At 44.2% G+C, this 27629-nt stretch overlaps 1 protein-coding gene across 2 annotated transcripts in view; it reads left to right on the forward strand.

Moving 5' to 3' along the window:
• TNFRSF11A (TNF receptor superfamily member 11a) overlaps positions 1-24088 on the forward strand; it is a 48401-nt gene extending 24313 nt beyond the window's left edge. Inside the window, exons 4-10 of one of the 2 annotated variants that reach the window (XM_059706264.1) lie at positions 2413-2556; positions 6296-6389; positions 7703-7797; positions 9143-9256; positions 10605-10657; positions 12136-12898; positions 22696-24088. In XM_059706264.1, the coding sequence (XP_059562247.1) occupies positions 2413-2556; positions 6296-6389; positions 7703-7797; positions 9143-9256; positions 10605-10657; positions 12136-12898; positions 22696-23000 (1568 nt within the window). In that variant the 3' untranslated portion in view covers positions 23001-24088. The remainder of the gene's footprint in view (positions 1-2412; positions 2557-6295; positions 6390-7702; positions 7798-9142; positions 9257-10604; positions 10658-12135; positions 12899-22695) is intronic. The other variant, XM_059706265.1, reaches the window with a different exon arrangement.
• Positions 24089-27629: the final 3541 nt, after the last annotated feature.

Consider the following 27629-nt stretch of genomic DNA (forward strand, 5'->3'; position numbering starts at 1 on the left):
CAGCCATTTCTCCAGGAATTCCTGATCACTTTCTGCAAAACATCTTATTTAGAGATCTTGACCTGGGTGCTATGGAGGCTCATTGGTTCTGGATTGACTCTTATGTGTAGGTTTTTCTCTTTCCCAGTGGAAAGAACCAGGAAATAAATATTTTTTAAACCATAATTTTCCTAATGGTTAAAGACAGCTGGCAGGTTTTGTTTGGAGAAGATAACATGGAAACTCCACTGAGCAGAAGCATCTGATCAAGTCTCTTTTCTTTCCCACGACTTAGTAATGACCTTGACTCATTGCTGTCTCTTGGAAATAAAGAATCATTCTGTCTACTGCCAAAATTGATTCAAGTGCAAAGCCTGGTTCATTAAGATATTCAAGGATATGCCAGGCTTACATTCACTTGCATTTGAGTGCGATACTGGAATTAGAATTTTTCAAGGACGCGACAGTGTCTGTGTGTGTTCCAGGCATCATGTGCATATTTATACACACTGGCCTTGGTGCCGATGAGCTGGCCTGGACCTCCAAGAGTGGGTCTGGAGGGAATGGAGATTTCTCCAGGTTCTCCATGCTTGGGCCCAGGAATGGGAATAAGAAATGTGTCCCTCCCCTCCCCCTGTTTCTGGCTACCACTTAGTTAAGGCTGTTTCTTTTTCCCATGGAACTCTGTTCTAGTTAGTTGAGGCTGTTATAGCAGAAATCCACAGACTGAGTGGCTTAAACAACAAAAATTTACATCTTCCAGTTCTGGATGCTGGAAGCCTGGGATCAGGGTGCCAGTATGGCTGGGTTCTTGGTGAGGATCCTCTTCCTGGTTTCAAGATAGCAGCATTCTTGTTGTGCCCTCACATGGCTGAGAGCAGAGAAAGGAAGCAAGCTCTCTGTTGTCTTTCTTACTGAGGGCACCAATCCCATTCTTGAGGGCTCCACCCTCATGACCTAATCACCTTCCGAAGGCCCCACCTCCTAATACCATCATTGAGGGTTAAGAGTTCAATATAGGAATTTTGAGGGGACACAAACATCAGTCCATAACAAACTCCGATAAGTAGTCAGGACTATTCGGTACAAGGGCTGTTTGGACAATCCGGGTGAGATGTGTCCCACAGGGTAAAAGGGCTGTTTTAAGTAATGTTGTGCTGTGTCATGTTTTTGATTCTCACCGCTCGGCTCAATTATGTTCTATACAATCACCACAAACACTGAACTAGCAAATACTGAACTGCTTTTCCCAGGAGAAATACAGGTTCCCGTGAGCCTCTGGTCACAGCATTTTTGTCAACTGATCAACATAACCTTGTTTTATGTGTGTTTGTGTTTAAGGACACTTTATGTAATAAATACTTTGACTCATTAACATTAGACTCACAACCAAGAGTGCTGTAACTCATTCCTGAACCAAGTTTTTCTAACACACATTTTCTCCATAAGACACATCGCAGCCTCCTCTGGCTTAGAAGCACTAGACAGTGCCTAAGCACTGCATTTGGAGGCCATTTTAAACAGTGAAATCACCAACAAAAAACACAAAAAGGCTAAAAAATAGGACTCTAAAAAGACCACTAAAAGAACACGTTTCCAGGATGAGAGCTGAAACATTAAGGCAGAACGTGTTACCTTATTCACCCTCACCTGGCAGGTCCCCAGGGGCTGAAATTTCCCCCCCACTCTGCGAAAGTGCCAGGAGTGCTGATTGGGGGGCTATGATGACATTTTAGCCAGAAGGTGAAACTGCAGACCTGAATCAGTGGCTAATGAGGACCAACTGTGTGTGAACAGTCACCTCTCTCACACAAAGACTGGACAGGCCCAGGAGATTGGGGTAACAGGAGGGCACTCGGCTGTGAGGTGTGAGGAAAGACAAACGTATGATTGTGGGAGAGACGAATTTCCAAGTATGTCTTCATGTCCCACCTCTCTACCCGTCCACTTAGCTAATCACACAGTGACCCCAGTCTCCGGGCCCTGAATAATTGTGGTCCTGCAGGATCTCAGGAGGAACCCCTCATCTCCAAGAACCCCATTCTTTTAGGTCCTATCTGGCATTGGTGTTAAGGCTATTTATCACATTTGAATTTACTAAACATCGGGAGATTATGAAGTCTATTTCGCATTAGTAATCAGTGATCATAAACTTCCAGACCTTAATCTTCCTACTAACATGAAAATTGACTTTTCAAAAGCCCTTGGACTCTTAATTATTGAGAGTGAAACCCCCCTGGGATGTTTCAGTGCCAGCACAGGAAGCTGAGGAGACTCCAGTGCTCCTGAGAGCCAGCGACCTGAATGCGTCAATGTCTGGGAGGAGGCCGGGCACTGCCTTGGGGGAATTGGGTGGGGTGGGGGGTGGCATGGGGTGCACCCCCACCCATGCATCCTCGAACTGCCTCGCCACTCTGTCTCTCTCGCCCGCAGGCAAGGCCCTGGTGGCGGTGGAGCCCGGCAACCGGACAGCCCCACGGCGCTGCGCCTGCATGGCCGGCTACCACTGGAGCGAGGACTGTGACTGCTGCCGCCGCAACGCCGAGTGCGCGCCCGGCTTAGGCGCCCGGCACCCGGGTACGGGGTTGCTTCCCGCGTCATCTGCTCTCACCAAGTCTTGCAGTCACCTGGAGGCCAAAGCCGGTGCTGAGGTGGCTTCCCTGCGTCATTCACGCTCCGGGGAGCCAGGTGGCGCTGGAGGAGCTTGAGGGTCCCCTGAGAAGGGAGCCGCAGGTTTGGTTCTAACAAGGACACGTGAGCGCCTGGCCCACATGCTGGTCTCCAGGCTCCTCCATCTGCGGAGCTTTATGCTCCCCACTTAGGACGGAACCCGGTAATGCAGGGGACCTCCAAATGTTTCAAAAAAACAAATTTGTGCATCCGCTTAGCAGAATTTTGAAAAAATCATGCACCCCGTAGCATATTTTTAACTTGACAGCTCAAAATTTTTATTACAAATTTAAAGAGTTGCTAAGGATTTAGTTTCCAGGGAAAGATAGCAATAGTAACACTTCCTAAATTTTTCAATGGAGTATCAACACCGTAATCTATTTTAAAATGCGCTCATTGCCTCACCTGTGGGAAAGATACAGTTATTCCCCCGCCTTTGATTTGTATTCATTTCACCTTCCCTGCAGAATTCTATCCTGATGTATTTTTGTGCTTGGAGGGTTTTTGCTAATCACCTTTCATACTCTTTCATATCCAAAATTATGCACCTATTTGAAATCTTAAATTTGAAAAAATTTCTTGTGACTCCAGGTTCTAGGGGTTAAAAACACTTATTCTGGACCAAATTGTTACTGCAGGTATTACACAATAGGTCAAGGGTGAATATATTATATTTTGCTATATTAAAGTCTTTACAAACTAAAGAACAAATGGAGTTTTTTTCCAATTAGTTCATATCTTCTGGGTTGAATACAACTTATTGCTAAAATGCAACAGAATTCAAGCGCAATCCTGTTTCCACTAAGTGCTGAGAAACTTGTTCGCATAAATAGCTAAACCGCTAAGAAAGGACTCCCGTGACAGGAGTATCCTCAATACTATCAGCACTTTCTGAGTGATGTGTCCCAGATCACACAGTGATGTGACATCAACGTGGTGTTTAACGATTGCTCAGTTAAGAACTCAACTGTGTCCTTCAGTTTTGTTGAAAGTAAATAAGTAGAAATAATCTTTTTGACTCAGAAAAGTGTTTCTTAGCGTCACTTACATCCTGACTTCTAGGAAGTATACCAAAGCAGTTTCTTTAAGACGTAACAACTTACTAGTATTTATACCTGTTAATCTTTCCCTTGGAGGCATTTTTTTTTAAACCCAGAATACTTGGACAGTGTTAAGAGAATTAAATTATTATTCATTTCAATTTATAATGAGGAAAGTGTTCGTCAGAGAATCTAACTGGTACAGTCAATCCTGAGTATCTAATATATCAAGTAAACCAGACAAGCTTTCTCTTAAAAAAGTCTGACTTCTTTTTTTTAAAATAAATTTTTTATTTTTCAATTACAGTTGACATACGATATTACATTAGTTTCAGGTGTACAACAGTGACCAGACATTTATATAACTTACAAAGTGATCATTCCCAAGTTGACTTGATTTTCCAATTTTTAAAATGAGTCTCCCTGTGACAGCCGGCTCCCTTCTGAATTCTGATTCTCAGATAGACAAGGCCCAGAGCCTTTCTGCAAGTTTGTCACCTGCACGAAAAAAGGTGCTGTCCCCTTCTCTGCTTCATTCTTGACCGATGTTCTCTCCGCCTTGCTCCTGTGGGAATGGGTCCTTCTTTGGCAATAGATGGAGGACACAGGGGATGACATGAGTGAATGAAAATTTCCCTCCTGCCCTACCTTGCACTGTACAGTTGGCCCTTGAACAACACAGGTCTGAACAGAACAGGTCCGCTTATATGCAGATTTTTAAAACTTACAGTATTGATAAATACAGTACAGTGTTTATGATTTTTATTTTCTTCAGAACATTTTATTTTCTCTAGCTTATTATAAGAATACAGTATATAATACATATAACCTACAAAATACATGTAAATTGTTTATGTTATTTGTAAAGCTTCTAGTCAACAGTAGGCTGTTCATAGTTAAGTTTTGGGGGAGTCAAAAGTTATATGTAGATTTTTGACTGCACAGGAGGGTCAAAACCCCTAAATTCCATATTGTTCAAGGGTCCATGGTATTTAAATTGAGAACAAGCCCACCTGGTCCCAGTTACCCTGTTTCTATGGTCACACTTTTGTCCTTAGATAGGGAGAGACAATACTGAGAGGCTCTGAATGCAGGGGCTCTGCCATCACCAGTATTTCCACTTGGTGCTCCGTTTGGCATCTCAGAGGTTTGGCACCATCCCAGGATTTGGAGTGGGGAAGAGTGTGCCTTCTTTTGCACAGTGGGAGCAGTGTGATTAGGAAAAGGAAAGGGACAGGGAACCTGCAGGATGCCCCCTGGCAGGTCAGTTACAAGGAACAGATCTGGAAGCCCAGTCAGTGTAGGGAAATCAATGAACTTTGAGCTCTGCTGCCTTGTAGCCCCTTAAGAAGTCTCTTTGTTTTTAAGAGTTGCTCTTCTAGAGTGTGTTTATCTTTTTAAAAGCTGTTTGAATTTATGTGAGTTGACCAGATGTTAACTGGGCTTTTGTTAATATCATTTTAAGGCAAATCAAATAGATTAAGTGGGGGAGGTATCCTACTTATTGAGGCAGTTGCAGAAATCAAGAAGATACTTCCCACTTGACCCTGAAAAAAGAACATGTAATTTCTTATTTTAGTGTTTCATTCATGAAAGTAATCACAGAAGCGCTACTAATTTCAAGAGTAATTTGTGGTTTTGGTGCAAGTCAGTTGCATGATCATGATACCCCACATGGTAGTCAGTGTTCTTGATTGGAATTCCCAAAGGTCTGCACATGTCAGCAGTGAATAGACATAGAAAATCTGAGACATTTCCTATTCTAATAATATGGTTTGCAAGGAATATGAGGGTGCTGAAGAAAGCTTGCTAAGCAGGATCAATTCCTGCTTTCAGTGCTGTGGCTTAAGGCAGGGGTCCAAAATCCATCCTACCACTTGTGTTTGTGTAAATAGTCTTATTGGAACACAGCCACATCCTACATCCCTTTTTCTTTTTTTTTTTTTTTAACATATTGCCTATGACTGCTTTCATGCTACAAGTATTTGCAGCAGAGACTAGAAGGCCTGCAAAAGATATTTACCATAAGGTCTTTTATAGAAAAAGTTTGTTACCAGCCCTTGGTTTAATAGAAAGAGACCTGTAGGAGTTTTTTTTGTTTTGTTTTTTTAAGAAAACTGTTGTCACTCCCATGCTTGAACTGGTGAGATTAAGCTGGACAGAGAGGTCAGGTCAAGAAGTTGTCCTTAAAAGTAGTAAGAGGACTGCCACTCTCTGTGGATCAAGGTTAATGTAAGTCCAAAAGGCTGAAAGGGGAGATCAGGCAGGTGCGTGGTTAAAGCAGTGGACAGTAGACTCCCCGGCTAGGAAACAGTATTAGTGACCAGGACAGTGGTTCTGAACAGCAAAGGGTCAGGACCTAACTCAGATACTGGCGTTAGTAGCCTGAGACTGAGCCAAGTACCCTCCTGAACATAATAACCCTGAACCTACTGCTGGGATGGAAGGCCCTTTAGAGACTGTGGGGGCTGAAGCAATGAGCCACAGGCAGCGAGGGCAGGGAGGGGTGGGTAGGTGAGAGGCAGAGGGACCACCATCCTGGCCGATATCTAAGTGTCCTTGTTTGGCTTTTGTTTGTTCTGTTTGTCCTTTTGTTTTTTTGACAGTGCAGCTCAACAAAGACACGGTGTGCGAGCCCTGCCTTGTAGGCTATTTCTCCGATGCCTTTTCTTCCACAGAAAAATGCAAACCCTGGACCAAGTAAGTGACAACAAAGGAGCCCAGGCAGTGTGTTGATTTTAAGTAACTCAACTCCCACGGTCTCATTTGGGTTGGACACAGACTATTTGAGTTTTGTGAGGCTTCCTCTTGAAGCCACATTAAAAATGGGAAAAGCCTGTCAGTTCAGTGTGGGCAAAATAAACCCATCCAACCAGCCTTCAACCTGGTGTGACAGACACGCCTTACTTTCTAGATTTAGTTTGGCTCAGTCTTTGACTTAAGAGTTTCAGCCTCCTTTTTCCCTTTTCTAACCTCACGTAGTTGAAAATGATTGATGATACTTGTTATCATTCACTCATGCCCCTCACCCCCCCACACACTTCTCCTAACACCACTGCTTTATTGTCCAGAGATGTGTGTATGTGCATAAAGAAGCCTCCTGTTTACATAAATGTTCGCATACTGTAAACACCATATTTTTTTTCACATAATATATCTTGAAGGAAGCTCATTCCATATTAGTTCACTTAGATCTTCATGGCTTTTTATAGATACCTAATATTTCATTGTAGAGGTGTGCCATAATTGAGTTAATAAGTTTCCTAGTGATAGTCTTTAGGTTGTTTCCAGTCTTGTGCAGTAATTAATCATTTTGAATGAATCATCTCATATATACTATTTCACACTTATGTTAGTGTATCTATAGTGGAGCCTGGGTCCTTTCATTATATAATGATTCTTTCAGTTCCCAATATATGAATTCTCATTAAATATTGATTCCTTAATCCACTTATCCAAGTCTTATGTTGACAAGGTTTTCTGTGTTTTCAACTTCTAAAGAGCATTCATCAAAAGTTTATCAGTGCCCAGCCAGTGTGGCTCAGTGGTTGAGCATCAGTCCACGTACCAAGAGGTTACTGGTTTGATTCCTGGTCAGGCATATGCCCAGTTTTTAGGCTCGATCCTCAGAAGGGAGTATGCAGGAGGCAGCCAATTGATGTTTCTCTCTCATTGACATTTCTCTCTCTCTCTCCCTCTCCCTCTCTCTCTAAAATCAATAAGGACATTTTTTTTTTAAGTTTATCCCCTGGAGCATTTGGAAGCATTGGAATTTTCTATACTGAAGACACCAATCTACTGTCTTTTGGGCCATACTCTTAGAAAACACTGGCAGTATTTACTTTTGTTCATTCATTTGTCCACTTGGATGATGTGTGGATAGGCACCGGGGATCCAAATGTCCAGAAAGATGGGTTCCTCTCCTGAAGAAGCTAGCAGCCTAGTGGATTAGAGCCTTTTGTTTCTTTTCTTGAAAAATAAGAATATAAAATGGAAGCACTTAACTCCCACAGCTGTACCAGTCTTGGGCAGATGGAAGCACGTCACGGGACCGATAAGTCGGACGTGGTCTGTAGTTATTCTCTGCTGTCTACAGAACTACCCAATGGTATGTTTGTTTTTTTACTTTTTATTAAATTTATTGGGGTGACACTGGTTAACAACATTACACAGGTTTCAGGTGCACAATTCCACAACACACCATCCGTACAATGTATTATTGTGTGTCCACTATCCCAAGTCAAGTATCCTTCCATCACCATTTATCCCCCTATACCCTCTTCTACCCCCACTCCTCCATGCTATGCTTAAAAACAGCAGGTTGATTGGTAGATGTGTCTCGGTCTAGTCAGCTCTTATAGATTCCCCCAGGTTACCTTCCATATCCGGAGGGCTCATCTCTCCCTTTCTATCTCATCCCATCCACAGTTAGGTTAATATTTCATTTTTGTCAGTATTTTGATTCTAGATATGTTGTTTATGTGATAATATTTTACTCTGGAATGGAGAACTAATAATGTATTTATATGTGTAAAAACAAGAAAAGAAAAGAAAACTGAGCTGCAAACATTAAAATGCCCAAATATAGTAGGCTGGTGGTGGTCACAGTACAAGTGTCTATGGGAGATTTGGTCACCAACCAGAGTTAGCAACTTGTTAGACTATAGCTATCATTTGTAGATCAAATTAATCTTGAGTATGGTGTCAAAGAGTGATAGAAAGTGACAGTTAATGGTGGCTGCTGGTTTTGCAGGTGAGTGAGACAGTTGGAGGTGGGTCCAGATATCACACAGCACATGGGATGGCATACGTGTAAGAAGACCTTTCTAATGAAGCAAGAGGACCTGAGCCACAGAAGAACAGGGTTAATGAACTTTGACTAAGAAAATTGAGGGTTTAGATTTGACATTTGGGGAGACAGAAGATGGTGATTGAAGATGCCAGTGTTAAGGTTCTGGATATGGAGCTACACAGTCAGAGCAGCATTTTTAAAAGACCATTTTTTTGAAGATCATATGAAAAATAACCAAAGGAATAAAAACGGCAACCCTGGTGCCTGTGGTTATTTAAAAAGAGGTATGATAAGGGGCTTCCTTTTGCCTCAGAGACCAGTCCCCTGGGGAGACTGAAGTGTCCATAGGTGAGCAAAGATGGAGCTGGATGGCATGGTAAACAGGATTTGAGTTATTCTAAGTAGAAACATTCCAAGATGGTCCTGGACTGGCCTCGCTGGAGTGATGCTGGACAGTGGGACTGGGCCGCACTGGTGACTCCACCCTTTGGAACATAAATGCTCTGTGACAAACCTGCAGTCAGGGTCGGGGCCTTCCCACTTCTCTTATTCCAGACCGGCAGCCTTGATTCTGGGGCTTGATGTAAAGGGTTGTGTTTTTGAGCTTAGAGGCAAAAATGAAATCACCTTTAATACCATTTTTAAACCTTTTATGATACAGAGCCCCAGATTTTCTTGCCCAGTTTGATCATCCTGCTTCTCTTCGTATCTGTGGCATTAGTCGCTGTTGTCTTCTCTGCTGTTTACTACCGGAAACAAGGGAAAGCACTAACAGGTATGGTGTCTATGGGGGATTTTGAAAATGAATCTTAAAAATAGGTACATTTCAAGGTATATGCTTTGGAAGATGTGTATGTTGCCTGTTGACTACATCCAGTGATCTGCTAAAAATAAGTGCCTTGAAGTGGTTGTGCTTAAACTAAGGTCAAACACCCTTTATGCCCAATTCATTGTTCTCTGGCAAAACAAATAAAATCCATTGTGCTTATTTATGTAGAAGTAAATACAAATATTCTAGGAGAAAGATTGTCATAGTAGTTATGATTATTATCTCTGTGCACAAATATTTTGGCACCATTTGTAGTTGTCCAGTACTAATCTCTACAAGGAAAGAGCTACAATTTTCCTTTTATTTGGAGTACCTTTATTTTTATGTAATTTTATAATAATGAAATAATAATGATGATGATAGCAATAACTGACATGTATTGAATATTCAATAAATGCATACACTGCTGTATGCATTTTACTAGTACATGTACTAACTAAATCTCCCCAACAGCACTATGAAGTAGGCACTGTTATTTCCCTGGTTTCACGATGAGGAAACTGAGGCTCAGAGAAGTTAAGTAAACTGGGCAAGGCCACATCATAGGTGCCATTAGCTATGATTATTACTTGATTATCTTCTTATGGAGAATTGACAACCCATGAATTCAACATTAGAATTCAGTGGAGGTGGAATAAAATTTTATCTTTGTATGATATAATTTCATAGTTTTTTTTTAAATTCATGGATTTGACTTTATAAATGTTATCATGTCTATTTTAAAAAGTTGATGGGGATATAATTTGTATATACCACAGAACATATTCTTTTTTTCTGAGAAGCAACAGAGTATAGTGGAAAAAGATTTGGGGCCTGCTGAAACTCAGTGGGGTCTGCCGCAGCCTTCCAACATGCACCTGACTTTTATTGTACATATATTTGAGCTGGTTTACTGGAAAGTCAAGTCTCCACCACGTTGTCTCCTTTCCCCTACAATGCCCACCCTAGGTCCTTGTAGTCAAAGATTAATTGCTAAAGGTCTTAGAGTGACTATCTTCCTATCAGCAGTTCCGATGCCCTCAAATGTGTCCCAAGGTATTCAGTGGAACATTAGTATATCATATTTGGCTTTGCATGGATCAGAAAGTTTTGTTTTTGATGGAGCAGGATGAATAAGATGTCTTTATAGTGTTTAAACAGGTTGATTTGCTTTTGAATGTTTTCGCTCTCAAGAAGTCTCTCTGAAAAACTTACAGAGGGTTATGTATAAAGATAATACTGAACTGACATAGTGGTCAGTGATATTGAATTAGAAATAGGAAGTACTATGAAGATCTTTGCTTTGTTTTTCTAGCTAATTTGTGGCGCTGGGTCAATGAGACATGCGGCCGCCTAAGTGGAAATAAGGTAAATGTAAAAGTCTTAAATGCTCCTTGTGTACTTTTAACAATTAGGCTGAGATAGTTCTTAGTCAAATATTGAGCCCCGTTGTGAGGAACTTTCTTGAGGGGATGGGACCCCAAATCCCAGAGCTGGTCCCCACAGAATAACCCAAATCCCAGGTCAGTACTCTTCCTAAATGCTGCTTTCTTTGTATTGCATTCCATTTCTGCCACCTCTGTGTACAGATATTAATTATATTCTTTTTAGTGCCAATCATAATTGCCTATTACAGATTCCAGAGGAAAGAGCTTCCATTTTCTTTTACTTTGTAGTTAGTTATTTTGATGACTATTAATTTTGATATCATTTCAAAATTATAGAGAAGCAGTGAGAATAGTACAAAGAACTTTCACATACCCTATTCTCAGGTCTACCAGTTGTCTAGACATATTGCTATATTATTTGTGCTCTCTTTTTTAAAAAAAATATTTTTTATTGATTTCAGAGAGGAAGGGAGAAGGAGAGAGAGCTAGAAACATCAATGATGAGAGAGAATCATTGATTGGCTGCCTCCTGCATGCTCCATGTTGGGGATTGAGCCTGCAACTAGGGCACATTCCCTGACTGAGAATTAAACTGTGACCTCCTGATTCATAGGTCAACACTCAACCACTGAGCCATACTGGCCGGGCTGTGCTCTCTATGTGTGTATCTGTATATATTTTTTTCTTGAACCATTTTAGAGTGAATTGTGCTCCAGTATCCTTAAATACATCATTGTGAATTTCTTAAGAACAAGGACATTCTTTTATATAACCAGAGTTCATTTATCAAAATCAAGAATTTCAATAGTGGTACAATACTATTATCAAACCCGCATTTGATATTAAAATTTCACTAGTTATCTCACTATGTCCTTTAGATGTATCTTCTTAGGTATAAAAATGTATAAATTTTAAACCACGACGAGCTCATACTGATTTCTCCACTTCCTGTCCCAGCTGCACTTTCTGATCTTTCCTTGTTCCATTGAATCATGTTTTCTCCAACAGCAGAAAACCTGCCTCTATTATTCTCAATTCCAGGGTACATAGAAAGTACTTTCAATTACGAAACCCTACCACAACAAAAAACAAAGCGACTAACTTTGAGTTCAGTATTTCCTTAGAGGTGTGTGTGTGTGCGTGTGTGTTTGTTTTAATTTAGATTGAAAGTCTGTAGTCAAAATTCCGTGTTGTGGAGTTATTTGGGTTGACTCCTGCCCTTGTTTCAACGTGAACATGCTATTCATGTGAAATGCAATTAGATTTCACTTGTTGCTGGTTGCATTCTATGTTAGGGCTCTTCCCCACTCTTTGATTTTAAATAACACGAGTTGCTACACGGTGAGTGTTCCACCTGTTCTTGTTATGGTGGAAATAAACCCCATTTTCGGCAGTGCTTAGCAGAACCCTGTTCTAATAGCTGAGTATCAATCCTTCTGCCTCCCGAATGTCACTCAGCAGGAACCCTCAGGAAACAATTTTAGCCGCACTCCCATGGAAGCCTCGAGCCAGCGGGAACTTTGCGACGGGGTCCTACTGCTGACCCTGGAAGAGAAGATGTTTTCGGAAGACCTGTGCTGGCCGGAAGGAGCCGGGGTCTGCAGGGGCGCGTGTGCAGGCTGTCCCCAGGCAGAAGACACCAGGATGCTCACCTTGGTCAGCGAGATGGAGGGCGACTCCTTCAAGCAGATTCCCATGGAAGACGAGTATGTGGACCGGCCTCCCCAGACCCCAGCCTCCTTACTGGGCCTCACTGGGCCGGGAAGCAGATCCACACCCCCTTTCCCGGAGCCCCTGGAGGTGGGGGAGGATGACAGTTTAAGCCAGGCCTTCACCGGAACAGAGAGCCTGCCCGATTCCAAAAGCTGCAATTTGGCCGAGCCCCCATGCAGGACCGATTGGATTCCCATGTCCTCCGAAAAGTACTTGCAGAAAGAAGTGGAGGGCGGCAACTGTCCCCACTGGGCGGCCTCCACCTCGGCAGATGGCTGCGCAGGCTGCGGGAACCCTTCTGGGGAGGACCGGGAGCCCTTTCTGGGTTCCCCAAAAAGTGGACCCTTGCCCCAATGCGCCTACAGCATGGGCCTTCCGCCTGAAGAAGCAGCTGAAGAGGCGGAGGCCGGAGGCCAGCCCTGGGATGAGGCTGATGCGCGGCCTCCCAGCTCCAGCAGGGGAGGCCCTGGGTCTGGAAGCCCCTCCAGTGAGCAGCCGCCTGCATCTGGTAAGTGGCTCTCTTGGTCTCTCCTTTCTAAGCAAAAAGGCCTGTTCATGGTACAGGGCTTGGGGGTGAGTGTCACCGGTCATTCAGGGAGAAGCAAAGCCGACACGGGAAACATTCAGCTCTCCCATCTTCTTTGTGAGGATTATTTACAGGATGGGTTGTGTCTCAGGCCTGGGGTTGGGTTTGTGAACTGTGCCACTGTCCTGTCTTCATTTCTACATGTCCCTTTTGTGCTCGGGCCTCTCATGATGGGATTAGGCCTCAAAGTCCAGCATTGACCCCCCGAAGTCAACATTGACCTCAGGCCTGGCTGACAGCTAAGCATTCCCTCAGATTTCTAGTTTTGTTGTTGTTTTAAAGCTACCTAGGTCTCAAATCACCTCCCATAGAAGCTCTTATAAATTTCAGGAGAATAAACAAAATTGTGTAGTTAATCCTTATTAATTAATATTTATTGAGAGTAGCTTGTTGGTTCTATACCAGGTGAACAAAGCAGTAAAGTGTTCCTTAATGCTTTCTGTGCGAAATCCCTTCTGTAACCACCACATATATTGATGGCACCTGGAGAATAATTTTACAATTAAAAATCATTATAGAGATTTATTATGTACATTTACTGCACCACTGTTTGAGCATGAATAAGCCCACCAATTATATTAAAAGCTTTTTGTTTTTTTCTGGAGGGGAAAACACCTTCTGTCTTATGTAGTTACAAGGAATCATGCTGCATGGTGAGGGCTCCCTCTCACTCAACATGTGTGTGGGGGTGAGAGTAGGGAGTGTCAGGATCTCTTTGAGAATCTTCTGGAAGCTATAGACACTCTCCAGAAAAATGAATATATGGATATATACTATTTAAGGGGTTGCACAGAATCCTCTGACCCTCTCCTCCTCAAGCCCCCCTCCAAAAAGCCCATCCATGGACTACCCTGACCCTGGGCTATTTTTTATTTTTCTTTCCGACCCCTTTATTTACTACCAATGGTGCTAGCAGCCGGTCTTTGAATTATTTCATAACCCTGGACAGTTCAATCCCTGCCCTAAACACAGAGACAACGCTGATGATGCCCCTGGCTTATTTGGGAGAAGAGTGTACTTGAATCTGCTTTCTAAGTTTTGTGGTTTTGCTACAACCACTGATGTGTAAACTCTATAATATCAATTCTCAGACCCAGAGGAGGGCTATTTTTCAAAGAACTGATGTGTTTTTCCTTCAGAACACCTCCACAGTTTTTAAAGATGTTAAGGACTTTCCATTACTAAAAGTTCAGCTCTATTGTTCTGTGTTTGTTAATCCTCACCCGGGGATATTTTTCCATTGACGTGTAGAGAAAATGGAGGGAAGGGGGAGGGACAGAGAGAGGGAAACCACAATGTGAGAGAGACACATTGATTGGTTGTCACCTCTACACGCCCGGACTGGGGCTGGGGAATTGAGCAGCAATCGAAGTATGGGCCCTTGACCAGAGTCAGACTTAGGACTCTTCAGTCCACTGAGCCAAACAGGCGAGGGCTATTCTGTTTCTTTTTAGCAGTGACTTTTCTTCCCGTTGAACACTAGTGTGGGGGGCAGAGGAGACTGGGGAGGAAGAAGCTCAGCATAGCAGAGGCCATGGCTTGGTAACACTGCCAGGGCCAGACCTGTTTTTCAATTGGTGACACCAGGAAGGTGATGTTGGCCGCTGTGTCAAAATCATCGACGGTTCCTGGAAGAACAGTGCTGGCCACATTTGAGGAGATTTTGTTTTTCTCAGTGTCATGAAACCCAAAGCCAGATCTGCGTTCTCCCTTGACATAGAGTTAAAACGGTACCCTCATCTCATTTTCGTTATCTTTTATTTCTCCAGCTTTAAACATATGGGCATGGAGGAAAGGGAAAGAAAAAGTGTGTCATCAACTAAGTTGTGTTAATTTCCAAAGAGCTTATGTTGCTTTTTCTGTCCTGTCTGGTGCTTAGTCGTGCAACACATCCGTAGAGATGCTGCCTGTGGATGCCAGCAAGCGGGCCAAGTTCATTTTTGCCTGAGCAGCAGCAGCAGCCAGATTGATTTTTGAGGCTGTTCCTTCCATAATTACTTCTACATGAACAGGCCTTCTGGTTTCTGGTCAAAATAGCACGTTCTCATTATTGCCTTTTTTTAATTGTCATGATTTGTGTTCTATAAAATGTGTGAAAGAAGATGAGCTTGGGTGAAAGATAAGAGGCGGTGGCTAATCCTATTTGAGCTTTTAAAAGCCACTGTGCTCTCGGGACTTAAAGTGGCGTTTTTATTGGGTGTTGGATTTTTATGTGTGGGTGTTTTAAAAACATACAACCAGTTGAAGTGGTTTCTAGAGAAATGACAATGACTAGTCACTTCCTCAGTAGAAAAGAGTATCTCCTTTGCACCCAGGATCCTTTTGAGGAGAATCATGGTTCTTCAAAGAGCTCTACCAGTCTATTTTTTAAAAGTAATACTCAATGTCAAGGGTATTTTAGCAATGTTATAACTCTTATTAAAGACCAGTGAGAATTATTAGCCAAAACCAATGAAGGGGGAAAACATAGTTTGGGTTATCTATAATAATAAAAATGTAATATGCTAATTAGACTGGGCAGCTGAACGACCTTCTGGATGTCCTTCCGGATGACCTTCTGGATGAAGCCACAGCGGTGGGGACCGAGGCAGAGGTAGTTAGGGGTGATCAGGCAGGCAGGTGAGTGGTTAGGAGCCAGCAGTCCTGGATTGGGAGAGGGATGTCTGACTGCCAGTTTAGGCCTGATCCCTGCGGTATCCCTGTGGATTCGGGCCTAAACCAGCAGTCAGACTTCCCCCGAGGGGGCCCGGATTGCGAGAGGGTGCAGGCCGGACTGAGGGACCCCCCTCCCCCATGCACTAATTTCATGCACTAGGCCTCTAGTGTCATATATAATCATGTCTTAAATTTACATTTTACATTATTATCCTTTTGCCATGATGTTGGTTACCTTGGTTACAAGCCCTTTTGCCTGGAGTTTGGATAATTCTCCCTATATCTAGAAAAGTAGTTCATGTCAAAGAAAAAACAACTGATTATATTTTTATTATTATAACTTTTTAATTGTTGTGGTTTTTTTTTTTTATTGCTTAAAGTATTACAAAGGGTATTACATATGTGTCCATTTTTTCCCCCCGCCCTAGACAGTCCCCTAGCCTCCCCTATCCCCCGGTGTCTTATGCCCATTGGTTATGCTTATATGCATGCATACAAGTCCTTTGGTTGATCTCTTACCCCCCTACCTCCTGCACCCCCACCCTCCCCGGCCTTCCCGCTGCAGTTTGACAATCTGTTTGAGGCAGCTCTGCCTCTGTATCTATTATTGTTCAAAAGTTTATAATGGTCTCTATTATCCATGAATGAGTGAGATCATGTGGTATTTTTCCTTCATTGACTGGCTTATTTCACTTAGCATAATGCTCTCCACCTTTTTCACCCAGCCCCACAATCCCTCCTTCCCTCTGACAACTGTCAGTCTGTTCTCTGTATCTATGTGCCTGTTTCCATTTTGTTACTTTATTTTGTTCTTTAGATTCCACATATGAGTGAAACCATATGTTACTTGTCTTTCTCTGACTAGCTTATTTCACTTAGCATAATACTCTCCAGGTCCATCCATGCTGTCCCAAAGGTAAGATTTCCTTGTTTTTTATAGCTGCATAGTATTCCATTGTGTAACTGTACCACAGCTTTTTGTATGGACCCTTGGGCTGTTTCCACATCTTGACTATTATAAATAATACTGCAATGAACATAGGGTGCACTTATTTTGAATTAGTGCTTCAGGTTTCTTCATATATATTCCCAGAAGTGGAATTGCTGGGTCATAAGGCAGTTCCATTTTTAATTTTTTGAGGACACTCCATGCTGCTTTCCACAGTGGCTCCACCAGTCTGCATTCACACCAGCAGTGCACAAGGATTCCCTTTGCTTCACATCCTCGCCAGCACTTGTTCTTTGTAGCAACTGCTTATAATTAATGTGTCTAGAGCTGGCCAGTGGCTTGCTTTTGGCTCCTGAAACCACTTAGTGAGTCCAGCCACTCCTGAGCTGGAGAGAGTTGTTTATTTACAGGCCCACAATGATTCCTAATGAACCCCAGCTGCATATTTCTTTTTCTACCAAATCTTTATTGAGGGTCCACTGAGCCACGGAGACTTGAAAAAAGCTTGGGAACCAAGTAGGGATTGAGGTCAGGGAATGGATAACACAAAAGGAATTCATTGATTTTGAAATGAGTTCAAAATATTTTATAATTTTGTTATTTGGTAATAATGAGCATTCATTTATGCTAAAGTCAATGCACTATTTTAAAATATATGAAAAATTAACTTACTGTATACTTTTAATTCAGTCCTGCTTGCCTTCTCTCTGTTCTAATGCGGCTCATTTTGGAAGGGTTTCATTCATAAGCCATTGTAAGTAATTTTCAAGCATGATTCAGAATGGAACTATTAAATACTGCTTCCCTTCCCTGATCATCATACACCAGTTTCTTCCAAATGCATTTCCATCAAAAGGAAAGTCACATGAGAAGCATATGGATTAAATATAAAACCAATTTTTAAGAAATTCGGAAGGCACCCAGGGTAGCTGGATAGCTGGAGCATATTCGTGTATATTTTTACTTCTCTTCCTCCAAAGAATATCCGACTGACAACTAGATGGTCTTATTTGCTATAGTTCTTGTGATTTAATATTCATAAATTATGCATTTTAAACGACATAATAAGCTTTTGAGAAGAGAAGAATGCATCCCCTTGCTTATAAATGTAAATTCTGTGAGGAATTCAGTTCTAAAAAGGAAGCTGCTTCTCTCTGCCTGAGAAATAGAGAGTCCATCGAGCCCCTATAAAAGCAAGGACCCCACTTTCTGATCGTGAAGGGCCACTTTATTTGTTCATTGTTTCTGTTTAACTAAATGCTACTTTTACCTTTCTCCAGTTACCTGGACATTCTTCTGGTTAAGTCACATTAAATATTCATGTTAAACCAAGTAACCCGTTTTGAATGTTAGAAATCCTTCAACATGGCTAATTTACTAAATAACCTCATGTCCTCTGGCTCCCACATCATACTCTTGGGTAGCCTTCAGATACAATTTGATCAGTCAACGTAAGACTGTTTTGACATCCAGCTTATCTCCCTGCAGAGCCTGGACCTGAAGCCGAGGCTCCTCTCCCCTTAAATCACTAGCAGGGATATGACTTCATTTGTTTACTGCGTGTTGGAGAATCTTCAATGTGTCCCCAGAATAAGGGCAAATCCAGACCCGGGAGAGTTGGCTGCTCTGCTGAGCGAAGGGCAGTACCCAGGCCAGCCCAGAAGGTTGCATGGGAAGGACACCGGGTCTGTGCAGGAGGTGATGGCCACCATGACCTGGGAGTCCCTTCTTCTCTGCCAGCTGTCTCAGGAAGTTAGTCTTTGCTCTCACCCATTCTTTTGTGAGCGAAGTTCTTTGTTTCACATGCCTCCAACCCCATCTTTTTCTGCAAGTGAAATAAATTTAAAATAAATACCTGGTAGGGGAAAGCTGCCAGAAAGGCAGCTGAGAAGAGCAAGGAAGAGGGACACAGGGCCCTTACTCTGCTTGGATTCCTAGAGACTCTATGGCAGCCGTGGGCAAACTACGGCCCGCGGGCCGGATCCGGCCCATTTGAAATGAATAAAACTAAAAAAAAAAAAAAAAAAAAAAAAGGACTGTACCCTTTTATGTAATGATGTTTACTTTGAATTTATACTAGTTCACACAAACACTCCATCCATGCTTTTGTTCCGGCCCTCCGGTCCAGTTTAAGAACCCACTGTGGCCCTCGAGACAAAAAGTTTGCCCACCCCTGCTCTATGGGCTAAATGCCTCAGGCCTCTTTAAGGCATCTTAGATAAGCCTCATTTGCACCATCCCCTTTTCATACCCCCCCCCCCCCTTATAGCTGTGATAGAGGAAGGCGTCCCCTCTATCAACAGATCATCCTGGGCTTTCTTGGTGCTCAGTGGAAAGAGTTACCCCTTTGGGGCCAGGTATTAATGGCAGAAACCACGGCAACCATGCCGACCCAGAGGCCCTGCAGCACCCAGCTGGTCATGCAGCCTGCTGGCGTGGCGACCTAATTGACCATCCAAGGTCTTGCCGTCTCAGGTTAGCTTTCATAACCCTGCAAAACATTTCTCTTCCAAAAGATAAAGAGCACATTTTAAGGAATTACTATATATATATATGTATATATTATTGATTTTTTACAGAGAGGAAGGGAGAAAGATAGAGAATTAGAAACACTGATGAGATAGATCAGCTGCCTCCTGCACATCTCCCACTGGGGATGTGCCCGCAACCCAGGTACATGCCCTTTAACTGGAATCGAACCTGGGACCCTTCAGTCCGCAGGCCAATGCTCTATCCACTGAGCCAAACCGGTTTCAGCTAAGGAATTACTACTTTTAAGCAAGGACAATTCAGGACTGATGGATATTATAGGATTAAGATACTACCAACTCATTCTAAACTGTGATCTGTTGGAGTTCTACATTCACCTCATAGCTGACTTGCATGACAAGAAATGAGACTACAGTGGGGCCTTGACTTACGAGTTTAATTCGTTCCAAGACCGAGCTCGTTAACTCAAATTACTCTATCAATTCAATGCAAAAAATCTGCCGAGAGACAGCTGGTATCTCAAAAAACTTGTTAGTCGGGACACTCGTAAGTCAAGGCCCCACTGTATAGGGTTTTGTGTAGAATTACATAGATGAGTGTTCAAACCAGAGGCAGTCAAAATGATGGATTCTTCCCACAATGAAAACAAAATGTTGGTTAGATTTCTAGGAAAAAATGCCCTTTCAACCTTCAAGATGGATTGAGATCCCCCAACAAGACGGAGATGGAAAGAGCATTACTGCTCAGTGCATTCCCCAAATCTGATTCCTTGAGAGTTCAAGAGCACTAATACTACTACATTCTGGGACTAGTAATACCATCTTTGCACCTGTGACCAATTCTTTGCTGTTTTCCAAGTATTATCAAATCTATTGTCTCATTTGACCCTCATGCTGTCCTGCGGGGTGTTCACACATTCATTTATTCATTCATTGAATCGTTATTGGATGCCTTCTCAGGCGGCTGCACCCTGCCAGGCTAGCAGGGCTTGAAGACTGATGCTCATTTCCTAAATGAGCAGCTGAGGTCTGGACAGTTGTTAGGTGGTTGGTCCCACATTCCAAGGCTAGTGGGGGCAGAGTCAGGACAAGACCAGAGAGCTTTCAGATCCCTGCACTCTCTTCTGTCCCCTCCCCCTCCTGTGCTCAGCCAGCCACTGAAACCACCATCCTTTAATCACCAGTTATGCACCTTCTGCTCTGCAGAGACTGAGACGCCAGGATGACATTGATGTTATTAGATTATTTGCACATGAGTCTGCATTATGACAAGCCATGAAAAGAATGTCAAACACAAGAGGGAAAAAGACAGCAAACCTGAGTGCTCACAGGCCACGTACCTGGGAGCTGGTGTCTGCAATGCAGCCAGCCTGGCATGAAGGAGCACTCAGTGAGTCCTGGATGGGTGGTGTTTCTATCACTCTTGTTCCCGTAATGGGAGCTCTCCGATCTCCATTTATCCCATAGACTGGCCCACACTCTCCTTTCCCTCTGGAAAGTAAGCTGACGGAAGCCACAGCACACTGATTACTCACAAGTAAGGGGTCACTCTGGGATGCCCAGGCCCTTCTGCTCCCGCCTGGTGAGAATCATGCTTCCTGCACTTCAGTCCTGAGAGTGTGCGCTGATCCCGTTGTAATTAGAAAATTACCTGCTCCATTAACTGGTCAAAAATGAGGTGGATATGCATGAAAATTATTTCTGTGAAAACGGTTACATGCTTCAGGACAATTAAAAAAAGGACATACTTGAGAACTAACTTGGTAACTGGTGGGAGCAGAAAGACATAGGCATGCTAGGAAGCAAGCCCCTAGCTTCGAGTTCACTGTATGTTAGGAGCACCTGTCAGTATGTTTCAGAGGGAACAGAGAATGTGGGCCTATCGAGCTAGTTGGTGAATGGAAATACTAACTGACCTCCCCCATGTTGCCTGGGGGGGGGGGGTGCGAGGGGGCGGGGTTATTAAGCAAATACCACCCCACCCCCACTACCCATCTTGGAATATACCCCATACGAATGTCTAAGGGAGAAATAGCATGAGTCACAAATCTTCCCATGTGACTTTCCGTTTGTTGCTCACATTTGAAATCCCAGCATTTTCATGGGCCACTGTGACCTCAGTCCTGGCTTCCCTGCAGGTACCTTGTGGGGGAAGGGAAGGCTCCCCACAGGAATAGCCTGTGTGCCGTTGGTATTTATTAGAGCATCCAACACATGCCTTCCCCATTTGGAGAGGATCTCCACATGGGCTGGCGACAGAACCAATTTTATTTCTGTGAATTATTATCAGGCTTTGTCACAATAGAGAAGAAGGAAGGGGAGGAAGCTCACCTCCCCTGGGCAGGCGTCGGTCCTGCTTGTGATGCTGCGTGTTGGGGGCAGTTCTGTGTCTCCTTGGTTTGTGGCATTTACTTTCAGTTCAGAGCATCAGTCTTTAAAATAGAAGAAGCATAAGAGGTAGCAGGTTTCCTAGCATTTGTTGACCCTCCTATTTGTTTTTCAAAAGGCCCATTAATTAAAGACGAGCTAAATCTGCTCACTCGCTGACTAAATCTGCTCACTTGGGAAGAACACTCCTCCACATTCAAAAGGAAAGTGATTTATAGGATTCAATTTCTTTCCCATTTTAGTCTTCTGAATCCCCCTCCCCCTCCCCCTCCCCCTCCCCCTCCCCCGGGTTTAAAAAAAAGTCAGGAAATTGATTAACCTCTGCTAAATATGAACCCGAGTGGCCCCATGGCCCTCTAGGCTGAGCCATTAGGGTCCTCCAGGGAAGGTGGGAGGTGTAAAGGCATCCAGGGTGACAGAGGCCTCAGAGCAAGAGTGGTCAGAGAGCAGGCTGGGCTGAGGGGGGCTCCAGGAGCCTCACAGGTGACAACCTTCCCTCCAGCCCTCACTGCCCTTCCTGATACACTGGCACATAGCAGTACCGTTGGCTGTTTGCTGCACAGGGATCACAAGTGGGCACAGGAACCCTTTTGTAGCATCTGAATCTTGTCTGTGATTCTACAGTCCCGGTGCCTTCCTGCTAGTATTCCCAGAGTTCCGTGTGGCAAGTGACAAAATTTGAGTGGGGCCCATTGCCCAGCTTATCTCCCCTTGTCTTCACCCTTCTCTTCTCTCTTGTTCCCTTGTCTTCTGCCTCTCTCCCTTCTTCCTGGGCCTGTCGGGCCTGCTGAGAGGACGGATAAAGAACTCCTGGGTGGCCCCAACAGATTTGGCTCAGTGGATAGAGCATCGGCGGGCAGACTAAAGGGTCCCAGGTTCGATTCCGGTCAAGGCCAGACTAAAGGGTCCCAGGTTCGATTCCGGTCAAGGGCAGGTACCTCGGTTCCTGGCACATCCCCAGTAGGGAGTGTGCGGGAGGCAGCTGATCGATGTTTCTCTCCCATCGATGTTTCTAACTCTCTATCCCTCTCCCTTCCTCTCTGTAAAAAATCAATAAAATATATTTTTAAAAAACCCACAAACCTCCTGGGTGTGCCCGGTGCATGTAGGAGACCTGTCGGTGAGGAGAGGCCGCCCTCGCCCCTCCATTCATTGGGAAACTTCCCTTTCACAAGACCCCGTTCTCACCGCGAATGGATGACTCACCTCTGCGTGTTCTCTCTTCCTCTCCCCTGTAGGAAATGTGACTGGAAACAGTAACTCCACGTTTATTTCCAGCGGGCAGGTGATGAATTTCAAGGGGGACATCATCGTGGTCTACGTCAGTCAGAACTCCCAGGAGGGCCCGGCGGGGCCAGGCGGTGGCGCTGGGGAGCCGGTGGGTCACCCGGTGCAGGAGGAGAGCCCGCCGTGCTGCGACTCGTTCGCGGGCCTCGGGCCGCGCTTCCCGGACACGTGCAGGGCCCCCGAGCCCGACAAGGCTTCGCGGCCGGTGCAGGAGCAGGGAGAGGCCGAGGCCCGCGCGCCCGGGGCGCAGCGCTGAGCGCCCGCTACCCGCTGTGGCTCTCGGCGCTCCTCGGATCGGGGATGCCGCCGGATCAGCCGCGACTTCCCGGCCGTCAGCCCACCCTCCGCAGCCCACCCTCTGGCCATCAGCACCACAGGGACCTCGTACCTACCTGGAGGTGCGGGCGGTGTGGGCCACGAGCACCTGCACCTGGGCTGGGCGGGGCGGGGGCCGAGGGCGGGGCACGGCCCGGGATCGGCCTGCACGCTGCTCCATGCGGTACATCTGCGTCCAGTTACCTGACATTCTCCACCCACCTTGCTATTCGTTGAATCGGGGCTTTTTAAAAACGCAAATGTGTTTTCACCATACATACCAGCTGATGACTCAGGTACACGTTGCTCTAATTCGGTTGCTCCACTTTTTACGGTTTTCCTCTCTCCCTCCTCCCTCCCAATACCCGTTATCATTTCGTCAGTAGTCTGTCTCTCTATGACATGTTTTTATGGCGGTCCTGTTGTATTGGATCTGGGCTTTTCCCCTCTTGTATTTGTATTTCACTTAATCTCATAACATTTTTCTTGATAGCCCCCACCTCCACCCCCCCACATACTTTTTTTTTTTTTTTTTTTTTTTTTACTATTTAAGGATTTTTCTTGAATTCTCCCAAGGGTGATGGTCTTTATGTATTATCTGTTGCGCCCCTTCTCACAAGTACCTACCTGTGTTTCGGAAATGCCTGGGGTGAGGGTTGGGGAGGTGGGGGGAGTGTTGGGGTCTGTACTAAGCACTTTTGGGAAAAGGTTAGAAATGTGAAGCCTGAAGGGAGGCTCAGGGAACAAGTGGAGGGACTTTTCGTTTTTGAGAACATTTCTGAATTCCCGTTTTTCTAAAAGAGGGAAAAGGGGAAACTCCTTTTCTCCTCTGAATGTTTTTATGTTTTGTCCATCGTTAGGCAGAGCTGAGTTGTAGTGTGCATCCTCCTCCCCTGCACCCTCCCCACATGTTCATCCCCGGGGGGAGTTTATTTGCCCCTTCCAGCAGAGGCAGCCAGGTCCTGCTGTAAATCCCTAAAAATGCGGGCTGCTGCAGCTTTGCATTCTTATTCTTGACGTGGAACTGAATAGGGCTCGGGGATAGCCTGCACAGAGTGAAAAGAAGGTGCTAGGGAAGCTCAAGAAAGCAAGCATCAAGTTGAAAGTTAATATGCATTTTCTTTCTCTAGACCAGAGTGGCATAAATGCATTTAGGCAACAGGCCTTATTTTCTTCCTAAGTAGAACTTAGCCTCGCAGAAGTGGACGACACTCCTGCTATTTTCCAGTGCATTTCAATTAAAAAACAAATCCTCCTCTGGTGGATTGAGGAAACTGTATCATATAGGTAGTATTCTCTTAGCATCAGTCCTCTTGTTAGGAAGCATACAGTGTGAGTCAGACTGAAGGGAGGTACCTGGGTTGTTCCATCTGTTGTGGTCAATGAGTATTTGTTCTCAAATACTAGAGAAAAGTTAAAATACCTAAAATTAATTTTGCAGGTCTGATAGGCTTTCAGAGTGCTAACCGTGGCCACTGTCCACACTCTAATGGCCTGGCTAACGAGAATGGCCACTGATCACGGGTTTCTCCCACCGATTGTAGTTCTCTTGGAAATGCCGCCATGGTAGCAGTCAATTACGACTTTTAATGGAGAAGCAGAGGGGGGCTTTATAATTTATGGGATTCCTTAGCGGATGGAAAAAATTGCAAGAAGAAACTGCCAGGATGATCAGTTGGTGGGAATTTACTGTCTGTTCTGCCCTTTTAGTTAACATTCATCCAAAGAGATGTTATAAAATGGGAGAAACCATTATACCTTTTGAGATGGAATATATTAAACAAAGTAGAGTTCACAAAGTAGAATGCTGAGCTAAAAACCCAAGTTCCCGCCGTGACTGTCATCATCCCACTGATATTACTTTACCTTTCTGTGCTTTCATTTTTCTTCCTAGGAAAAGGCACTAATGATAATTTTTGACACTCTCCCTACCCGGAGATAACAAAAGGATAAGCTCCTTACAAAAAGGGTGCTAAACAATTAAGAATCTACTTTCAGAAAAAGGTAGTATTCGCATTCTTTCCCACACTGACCCCGACTAATTCTGTATTGACCCAAAGACAATTCATGATAGGAAATGTATAGCAATTGAAAGTCTGCCTCTGTGTATTATAGAGATGTATGTGACAAATGTAAAAAGAATGCAATGAAGACAACAATGAAAACTTGTTTGGGGGAATGTGATAAAGAGATTATTAAATGTAATATTTGACCATAGGAGAGTTCTTTCGTGGTTTGCTTAAACAGGGCTCTTTGTTAAACAACCATATATCTGTCTTATTCCTGATCTCTGTGGTATGCTCTGGTGTTCAGTGTTGGCTATGTTGTGTCTTATTGGTGGGACCCGTGACAACTGAGTTGGGACAGAACACGACTTGCTTGCTTTGATGACATATCTGCTGTTGATCTCGTAAGAAATGTTTGTAAAACATGGAGCTGAAAGGGAAATGGAGTCTGATAGTTCCTACCCATATTTAACACAAATACCAGAAAAAGGAAAAAATATCAAATTTTCTCTGTACCTATATGCACAAAGAGCAATTTGAATGTGCTGTAGTGGGACCTGCCTATGGTGGGGCAGAGAGGGCTCTTGCTATGAAACAAACCACCCAGAACTTAGCGGCTTAAAACACTACCAGTTATTTAGTTCACAAGTCTGCATTGGCTCAGCGTGGTTGGTTCTCCAGGCCTGGGTCAGCCCAGCTGGGCTTGCTCCCATGTGCAGTCTGCAGGCTGCATGGGTGTGGGCTGGGCCAGGCTGAGCCCTCTCCAGATGGACCCTCATCCTCCCAGCGGGCTCGACTGGCCATGTGCTGATGGTGGTGGCGAGGTCCCGAGAGAGCAAACAAAAGCCTGTCAGGGCTTCTGAGGCCTAGGCCTCACTCTGCCACATTCTCGTGGCCAAAGTAAGACACAGGGCACCCAGATTCAAGGGCTGGGAAACAGCCCCACCTCTTGATGGGAGAGTTGCACAGTGACGTTGTGAGAGGGATGCATACAAGAGGGGAAGAAAGGGGCCCTTTGTGCCAGCTGTCTACCTCAGGTGCATTGCTCAGAATAAGTTGGTGCAGGGAAGAGGGTGCACCTAAGTAGGAGAGGAACCGTAATAAGTGGTTCCTTCCTTGGTTCCTTCCTTGGTGGTGCGGAGTACGGTGCATTCCTACAACCGAGAGATATCACATTTATGTTAAGTACTGCAATTCCTTCCAAAGCCAAGTACATGGTTGGGGAACTGGGTCTACAGTACTGATGCATAAAGCAACTGTATTTGTAAAATTGAGGAAATCACTGAGATATTTTGGGTGGAGGAACCTGTTACATAAGTAAAGGATGTCCTTTTACCCTTTGTGCTGATTCAACAGACAAGCCATATTGTTAGGTGCTGAGCAAAAGGGTGAGCTTCAGCAAAAGTTCTGTCTTTGATGGAAGAGGCAAAATTTTGGAATATTTGCTCTTTGACAGTCTCTGAGGGAACATGACTACCCTTGGCCATCTTCTTTGGGGAGCTGTGGGGTGCTCTGGGAGCTGTGGAAAGGGCATAAAGCATTTAAAGCCCTAACATTCGATTGGTGAGTCATTATTTTTATTGAGGGTGCTTTTGACACTCGGGCCCTGAGCATCCCTGAGAACGGAGAGCAGATAGCTAGAGAGGCCTTGGGAATCTAGGGATGTCCCAGAGAACTAGGAAAGACAGTGGACGTTGCTCTGCTCTAGGGCACCAAACAAGGCTGCTTGGAAAGGGTTATCTGTGGGATTCCTCCTGACAACTCCCTCCCCTCCCAAGGCTGTGTTTGAACAGACTACCTTGCAACTACTAAAGAGGAGGGGACCTGAAATTGGGCTGTGGTGGGACCATCAGCAAGAACAAGCAGCAGGCACAAGCGTGTCAGGTGATATCACTGAAGCCAAGTCCACAGGTGCAGGGGAGCACAGAAGCACAAAACCCTGGACCGACTTTTCCACATCAGTATCCTTGATTTTCTCCCCCCCTCCCCCCCCAACCCTCCTCAGCTCAGGAAGGATAATATATATTGGCCACCAGCTTAGAAAAAGTGTCATTGTAGGCCCAAGCCCTTTTGGGAGGGGATTAGAGCCCAGCAAAAGCCCTCTGACCCAGGCTCTTGATTTCTCATGGGCATCTGTAGCCCAGGAAACAAGCTCTTACGAGTTGCCTTAATTTAGGCAGAGGCAGTAAAATGTCTGAGCCTAAAATGGAAAAGAAAATTCATATTTATTGGCTTTTATTTCAATGACAAAGAAACCATGAAAAGAAAATACATATTTAACACTCTTAAAAGAGTTTTTTCTAAATACTATATCAGTGGAAAAATAAACATTATTTCTTTCATCAGGTTTATTACATTTATGATTTATATCCAGTAAGATTCACCCTTGTTAGGTGTACATTATTATAAGTTTTAATAAAAATAAGTCATTGTGTAACCACCATCACCACAAAAGTTCCCCTGTTTTGTTTTGTAGTCAGTCCCTTCCCTACTATCCCCAACCCCTGGCAACAACTACTTATTCTCTGTCCCTATAGTTGTGGCTTTTCCAGAATGTCATATGA

Source organism: Myotis daubentonii, chromosome 8 (genome assembly GCF_963259705.1).
Source record: "Myotis daubentonii chromosome 8, mMyoDau2.1, whole genome shotgun sequence".
Classification (NCBI taxonomy): domain Eukaryota; kingdom Metazoa; phylum Chordata; class Mammalia; order Chiroptera; family Vespertilionidae; genus Myotis; species Myotis daubentonii.